General features: G+C 40.0%; 1 protein-coding gene across 2 annotated transcripts; it reads left to right on the top strand.

Moving 5' to 3' along the window:
• Nucleotides 1–3733: 3733 nt before the first annotated feature.
• On the top strand, nt 3734–8004 carry rpl5a (ribosomal protein L5a). 2 transcript variants are annotated; one of them, XM_079529854.1, is made up of 8 exons: nt 3734–3879; nt 4664–4733; nt 4846–4961; nt 5226–5360; nt 5683–5885; nt 6596–6773; nt 7056–7144; nt 7847–8004. In XM_079529854.1, the coding sequence occupies exons 1-8, from the start codon at nt 3877–3879 to the stop codon at nt 7944–7946; spliced, it is 894 nt and encodes a 297-aa protein (XP_079385980.1). In that variant the 5' UTR covers nt 3734–3876; the 3' UTR covers nt 7947–8004. The 2 variants fall into 2 exon arrangements, with proteins under 2 accessions (XP_079385980.1, XP_079385979.1); XM_079529853.1 differs by lacking the exon at nt 3734–3879 and having other exon boundaries at nt 4631–4733.
• Nucleotides 8005–8297: the final 293 nt, after the last annotated feature.

Raw genomic sequence — 8297 nt, 5'->3', positions numbered from 1 at the left:
TAAAGCAATCTTTCACCACATTTCTTTTCTTCCCCTGCAGGTGATTGTTTTGACTTTTTGTCTAAAAAATCTTCTGAACTTAAACTGAAGTATGCACATTTTATTATGTACAGTATGTTTACAAATATCAGCTTTATTTTCTGAGAGGACTGTGTAGGGAGAGAAAATGGATGGACAATGGATAGAGTCCTTAAATAGAGAATTAAAAAGAAAAGAAAATAGGACCAGTAACTGAGTAATGAGCATTGATTAGCTCACTTTTACCGGAAAAGATTCAAGTCATGAGAAGCACATAAAGGCCTTGTATGGATTTATTTTGTAGTTCTCTTTCTTTCTTCCATGGCTCCCTGTAACCATTACCAAAACCACTCACACTGGCAGAGATAGATTATAGATCAAATATTGGGAAAGCATGGGATTCTGTTCTACTGTGGCTAAATAAGACACCAAATGATTATGATTTTGTTGATATATTTCCCATTACCGGTATATGAACAGCAACACAACACTGTTGACTCTTCCATTGACTTAATATAAAACAAGACAAACATTATTAAGGGCTCTGGTGGTGATATCTCTACATTTCGGAATGCTTCATGTTAAGTTCTTACATGGTATACATGCTGCTATTGTAATGTGTTGGGCATGGAGTAGTCACTACTCCATCGGCTGGACCCACTACTCCAGTAGTGTATCGGCCAGGTATTTCAACCCTGTCCTGGCCTTCAGCCAAAATTAGTATAGCCTGGCTTGGCCAGACTAATATCACTGCGTGTCTGGAACTTCGGTGTGGAAGATTTATTCCCTATAGGTGGTGGTTACAAACAGATTCCAACATCACAGCAAAAAACGTCTCACTTTGAATAGTGGGCCCTGATTGGTCACCCACAACTCTGGGGTGAGCGAAATGTAATTCAAGTGCCAGACCAATCTTTTTTTCCTGTGGCAGTATGGTCTGGTTTCCAGGCCAAAATTAGTAATCAATGCATTCTGATACTCCTTTACATTCCAGTCCAGTCCTCCTTCATGCAGCCCTGCGGTCGCTGGTGAACTCTGTGAATGACCACATCTATTGTATTAATCACAGCAGAGGACGTGTCATACAGGGCGGCTTAGTGGCGGCTAGCCTAGACAGCATCTACCTATAGTTTGGGAAAAAGTGAATATGAGGCATTAAGGAGGCTTACTAATCATTGTCAAATGCCTTGCTGTGATAATAATAATGACCAATTTGCTGGTTATAGGTGTGGTCAAAAGATGGAATGACAACAGATTTTCTTTAGGTTCAAGAACAGTTCATGAGCTGAATCCCTCATTTAAGTTTCTCACGACTATACCATCCTGCCTATACCGCCCAAAACTATGATTAATAGTGAGAGGATTGCCCACCCACAATTATACTATACTGCTATCAATATTAATGAAAAGGAAGTTTATTGTCACAGAAAACTTTGGCAAGATTATTAAAGATTAAATCATCTTTCTTCACATTTCCTATAGGCTATCCATACTAAATAAAATAATTAGATACCACGTGTGTTTTAATTTGGCCCTTTTAAGATTGGACGTCACATTTTGAACATAACCAGTGGCCACCAACATGTCCGTACATGAGACTTGGATTTTGTTTTACACACCATTACAATGTTCTATTTTTGAGTGGTGTAAACCACTCCTACAACTGGCTTTTTTGTGCAGAAAAAATGAGCATGGTTGCTATGTTCACCCTGTTGTAATGACGTAATGAAATCACACCCGGGTGAACAGGGTGAACATAGCAACCATGCTCATTTTTTTTGCACAAACAAAGCCAGGTAATGAAATCACACACGGGTGTGATTTCATTACGTCAGACATGATTTCATTACGTCAGACAGACCTTACACCACTCAGTTCACACGGGTGTGATTTTTTATCATAAGACCCACTTTAATACTGAATGTTCTTCAGAATAGTATGACAATTATTTACTATGACTCTATGGCACATTAGGAGTCCACTAGTAGTCTAGTACTAGTTGGTTATCCAATGTTGTATTTGCAAAGACCCACTTCACTCTGAGAGTGTTCGAATGTTCATTCAGGGCAAAAATGGAATGGTGACAAAAATGTCCACCACAAGTCAACATGGTGATGACCCTTGAACATAACTCTTCAAATAACTTAAATTATTTATTTTTTAACTTTCAGGGTCTGACGTCTACTGAACAATAACCTTTTTAATTAGGCTGACTTATGCAAGTTAAGTTGCGCATGAAGTGAGATCCAAACCATATGCTTCTGGGGAAACATTCAATCTAACGTAATCATGACTAGCTCATATTCTGATGGTGTGCTAAAGAAATGATACAGTAGGCATTAACAAAAATCTGATTCATGCTCTGAAAAGATTCACCAAGTTACTGACTTCCCCACCCAATGTTAAGACATTTCTTCAGTAGCCCTGGCTGCCTATTTCACCCCAACTCAGCATTCTTTTGAATTGTGAAATTCCACAACCCAGATAATGAATGATAAGTATCCTGGCTGTTAGAGAGAGATTCATCTCTCAAGACAGATTTTCACTAAATGAAGGTTATGGGTTGACGACCCATAAGCGAATCTTGTACAGCAGATTCGCTACACCACCAAGATACCCATGTACCTGTCTAAATACTTCCTTAATGTCAACGAAATCCACACTCACAACACCAGAGGGAGTTCAACAAACCATGTGCAACCAAGATTCGGCTCAAACAAGGGATTTAATTCATTTTGCTATCGCTCCTATGCCACTAAAACGTGGAACCCCTTTTTCACCATAGCCTACTGTACTTTCCCCCCCCCCTTTTCCCTTTCTTTATATGATGATTTCCTGTTTTTCCTGAAGTGTGTATCTCTAAATGTTCTGATGAATTGAAAATGCTGGACCCTGTTGTAAACAAGTGTGAGTGCTTAATCATGGTGTGTCCACTGTCCAGAGTAACGGTATTTGTATTTGTATTGACCTGTGCTTTTGTTTGAAATATACCCATTCTACATACTGTGAAATAAAAATTTCAATCAATCAATCAATACCTCAGTCTCTTGTGCAAATAAAACACATCACACACGCACACGCACACACACACACACACACACACACACACACACACACACACACACACACACACACACACACACACACACACACACACACACACACACACACACACACAATACTTTCTTGTGTTTCTTGTTTACATTCTGTGTTCTCTTGCTTGTCTCTGTTTTGCCACTGATCTGTACAGCACTTTGGTCAACCTTGGTTGTTTGAAAACGTGCTTTATATAAGTAAAGTTTGATTTGATTTTGATTTGATTCATATTATCGGATCTGGGAGAGTTGTTCATTGGGCATATGGGTTCATATATATGACATATCCGACTAGCACGTTGGGTTATATGACATATGACATGTCTAGTATGACAATCACTATATTTGGTCCGGGTTGACCTAGTGCTGATCGATGTGGTAGAAGTTGGAACCCATATATGGATAGATCGTATTGGCTCAGTCATCGTGACAAAGCATAGTCGGATAATATATAATAGAGGTCTGCTCAAAGCATCTTGGTTTAAGTTCTAGTTGAACACCACTGCGGCGGGTTCTAACCTAAGTAATCACCAATACAGCCTTGAGCTATTTTACTAATACCTGCTTTCACTAATACACTGCTGCCCCCTATAGATTTTTGTAGCTCCAGTTCAGCCCGTGCAGTAGAGGGCGCTAAAGAGACCGGATATGGTCTTTAAACAGCTGACGCAATCGCTTAAAGATTCCTTGTCACGTCAGCGCCTTCCTTTTCCGCATCGAAATCGTGTCGGCCGGGCCCAGGAGGACCCGATAAACCTTTAAAATGGTAAGCAAATAAGATCAATATACTTTTAAAACAAGTCAACTGGGTGTGTAAACACGTACTTCAAATGCACATACATATTACTAGTGGTTTGGCGGCTAGATGGTGTCGGATCCTGGCTGCATTACGTTTCGCCGGTTCCGCGAAAACTTCCAGCGTGGCGCTAATGGCCGTGTCTGTCTGTGATATCAATTCTATGATCTTTTAATAAAAACAGACTGCTGGATGCTGACCACTATGTATGTAAAGTGTACATCGAGTAAGTGTCATTTAGTTTGGATCTCACTTAATTCTATTTTGGCCTGTTTTTGACCAGTTAATTCCTAGCTATTTTCAAATGCATAACGAAAATAGACAATCTACAAGCTCACAACGCGGGCTTGTGTTTTCGAAAGAAATGTATTTGTTTAGTACTGTGTCCAGCTTTTAAGAAAGCACCCGATGTAGTATGAATTTCACCCAAGTAAGAGCTGGAAAGTGGAAATACATTCTCATGTTGGTTGCCTGAAATTGGCGACCCACCTATTTTGCTTACTAAAGAGAGCTGGAGAGACTGACAGAGACCGCTGTTAAATGAAAAAACACTTGAGGACCCAAATATAACATGGCGCCACTTATCCATTGCACTCAATGGCCATGGTGTCAAGCTCGATAGCAAATGCAATGATTACTATCAGAGTATAGTCCTTTAACAAACATTGTAAAACATTTTGTTTTAACCTTAAAAATCTAACATGCCCTACTTTTAAAGACGGATATTTCTAATGTCATGCTTGTGTGTCTGCAGGGGTTTGTTAAAGTGGTGAAGAGCAAGCAATATTTCAAGAGGTACCAGGTGAAGTTCAGGAGGAGGCGAGGTAAATTGATTACTAAATGCATGTTCTAGAAACTGCCTACACTGTTACCATTTTTTTATCGATTTACCGGTATGTTAATTATTAAGACTGACTTAATGTTACCATTTTACAGAGGGAAAGACTGACTACTTTGCCCGGAAGCGCCTGGTCATTCAGGAGAAGAACAAGTACAACACACCCAAGTACCGCATCATAGTTAGGTTCTCCAACAGGGATATCTGCTGCCAAGTAAGTGACTGCTGTCGTCGAAACATCAAACCAGTGGCCTAAGTAATTCACGTCTTAGTATTGAACATTGAACGTCATTGTTTGCTCAGCTAATAGGCAGTTTTGCCTACAGTTGTGACTTCCTGGGAAAGTGACCTGTCCTTTCCTAGCTTGTGTAACGGGCCTAGCGACATGAGCTGATTTGTTTGCAAAGTAATGTGTTAAGTTTTGGTCTAAAGTATTCACCATACCATCGTACCCAACCCTTCTACCTGTGTATTTCAGATTGCCTATGCCAAGATTGAGGGAGACCACATAGTGGCTGCGGCGTACTCTCACGAACTGCCCAAATACGGGATTCCTGTAGGCCTAACAAACTATGCTGCAGCATACTGTACTGGCTTGCTGCTGGCTCGGAGGGTAAGCGATGACGCGCATTAGCCACACATGTGACATTCTCTTATGTCAGCAGTTTGGTGCCCTTTGATCAGCTGCCCCATGCCCCATATGCACAGCAGATGTTGCGCTTGTATAGTTGTTAATGTTGGTTAAATGTTCCGAATATTCAAACCAGTGATTTACCTGTGAGGTGTTCTGCCAATTATGTGATTGTAATACAATGGGTACACAACATGAACTCTTGTTTTTATTTTCCCTTCAGTAAGTAAAGTCACCCATGCTTCTGTAACCAGTTTCTTTTCCAGGGATCCTTACATTTTTGTTTTCTCCTCCCTTTTACCAGCTGCTGAATAAGTTTGGCCTAGATCAGGTGTACGAGGGCCAGGTGGAGGTGACGGGTGATGAATTCAATGTGGAGAGCATTGATGGACAGCCGGGTGCCTTTACCTGCTTCCTGGATGCAGGTCTAGCCAGAACCAGTACAGGCAACAAGGTGTTTGGAGCGCTGAAGGGAGCTGTTGATGGCGGGCTTGCTATCCCTCACAGGTCAGTGAAAAGAAATATTAAACACTTAAACGCCGTTTTTGGTGACGTGAAAACTGCTTCTTGTAGGCCTCCGACGTACCAGACTACCAATATGATACTTTAAAGTAAATATGATACTTTAAAGTATCATATTGGTGGTCTGATATGTTTAGGCCCTTGACTGTGACTGATGGATTACTAACCACCATTTCCCAGAAGCATACCTTCATTTCTTTGGTTTTCAAGTAAGCCACTGGTATGGTAACAGAATATACTATAATTACTTGCACTTAAAAATTCCCTGAGTTGGGTAATCCAAATCAGTCTTAAGTGTGTTTTGTGATGCATGTATTGATGCATGTGTGCAAGTATTCAGACGCACCCGAGTTCTCTAATTTTCGCACTTCTGAAACTGGTCTAATTGAATTCTAAAAAGACATACAATGGTGGAAAATGCCTTTGAACTGAACATGGTGAAACGCGCTAATCACCATGTTAATGAGTATGACAATACCCTGGTGCTGGTTCTCTGCTTCTTGATGATTATAACAAGCACACTGAGCAAAATGTAGTTGGTCCTTCATTTGCATTGGCTGATGTTTACCTGTGTTTTCAAGACGGGACTGAGAGAAGCTGCATGAACCAAAGCATGGCAGGAGAGTGGTTTCAGCTGAAAAAATAATTGAAACGTACGGTATAAACAAATATCGTCCCCTGTCTTTTATTTCCAGCCTCAAGCGTTTCCCTGGTTACGATGCAGAGAGCAAAGAATTTAATGCCGAGCTGCACCGCAAACACATCATGGGCATGAACATCTCGGACTACATGTCGTACCTGATGGAGGAGGACGAGGATGCCTACAAGAAGCAGTTTTCCCGTTTCATCAAAGCCGGCGTCACGCCAGACTCTGTAAGACATAAGACCCCTGTCATGGTTTTTCAAATGTCGCCCACATAACCCAGTGTTGTCAGTTTGTCACTCACAACAGTGCATGTGTTGTCGGTTTATCTGCTTCTTAATGATTATAACAAGCACACTGAGCAAAATGTAGTTGGTCCTTCATTTGCATTGGCTGATGTTATACTGTGTTTTCAAGACGGGACTGAGAGAAGCATGATCGTGTTGGGATCCAGCACGGCATGATATATTTGCACCGTATTTAATAACTGGTGTTCATTTGATCTTTTTCAGGTAGAAGAGATGTACAAAAAAGCCCATTCTCAAATCCGAGAGAATCCTGTGCATGAAAAGAAACCCCAAAAGGAAATCAAAAAGAAGAGGTGGGTTTCTGAACTCCACAGACTGTTAAACAAAATCCAAATGTCTTGGAAGGTGTTTGTACATAAGAGACAATTGCATGGTGTGATTTCTTTGGGAATATAGTTTTACATTCTTGGCTCTCCAGAACACCAGGCAACAGAATCAACATTAACCCATTCAGGCCTGACGTCGAAATTAAAAAAAAAAAAAGTTTTCTAAATCATGACAATTTTCGGAAAGATTTGAGGCACATTTTAACGATTTTTCAAAAATAGCAGACCTACAAGTTCATAGCGCGGTGGCACGCTATGAGCTTGTAGATCTGCTATTTTTCAATAGCTAAATTATAACAATGTTTAAAACACCAAAAGGGGTTCCCGCCCCCAAAATGGGTTAATGGTTAATGTGGTTAAACGCTAACGTGACATGGATGCGTTCCAGGTCTCAATGGATTAAAACCGGGAAAGTGTAATTATATATATATATATATATATATATATATATATATATATATATATATATATATATATATATGAGACGTGTTTTTTCACTGGACCAGATTCCTGAATTAAATCATTCAGAATTTGGTATAACATCGTTCCAAGTGAATGTTAAAAGTAGTGAATAATGGGGACTGGGAGGGCATCATAATGAATTGCCGTCTCCTTCCTCTGCTCTACTGAATGTTAATGGACTCATTGTTTTTCCTCTTCCCGTGGCAGGTGGAACCGTGCCAAGTTATCCTTGGCACAGAGGAAAGACCGCGTTGCCCAGAAAAAGGCCAGCTTCTTACGAGCACAGGAACGAGAGGAAGGGGACTGATTGTGATGCTGCTCCAAAACCACATGCACAGACAAATAAATTTATCTCAAAATGCAAATATTTTGTCTGCTCTTCTTAATTCATGATTTGAATGTTTGTCTGACTCATTTGGTATAATGTACTTTAGATTTTGATATTCAAGTGCAAATATATATATTTTTACTTTCAGACAGATGGGTCGGGAGTGTGAATACAAGTAGTCTAAAGAATAAAGACATTTAGGAATGTTATTTGGCAAATCTAAAATTGTAATGAATTTGAATATTTGTTTTTCATCGAACACAATATTGAAAAAGACGAATTTGAATGATGAATATCTGCTAACACACGCCCAAGACTTCCAACAATTCC

Source organism: Electrona antarctica, assembly GCF_951216825.1.
Source record: "Electrona antarctica genome assembly, chromosome: 19".
Taxonomy (NCBI): domain Eukaryota; kingdom Metazoa; phylum Chordata; class Actinopteri; order Myctophiformes; family Myctophidae; genus Electrona; species Electrona antarctica.
The sequence above is the reverse complement of the archived record's forward strand: the minus strand, read 5'-3'. Positions and strand labels throughout refer to the sequence as shown.

Excerpts from the sequence above, each read along its gene's own strand:
- rpl5a (XM_079529853.1), top strand. The coding sequence starts at position 4,646 with ATGCTTGTGTGTCTGCAGGGGTTTGTTAAAGTGGTGAAGAGCAAGCAA. Across the intron at positions 4,734-4,845 it reads GAAGTTCAGGAGGAGGCGAG|AGGGAAAGACTGACTACTTT; the intron begins GTAAATTGATTA and ends ACCATTTTACAG. Across the intron at positions 5,361-5,682 it reads GCTTGCTGCTGGCTCGGAGG|CTGCTGAATAAGTTTGGCCT; the intron begins GTAAGCGATGAC and ends CCCTTTTACCAG.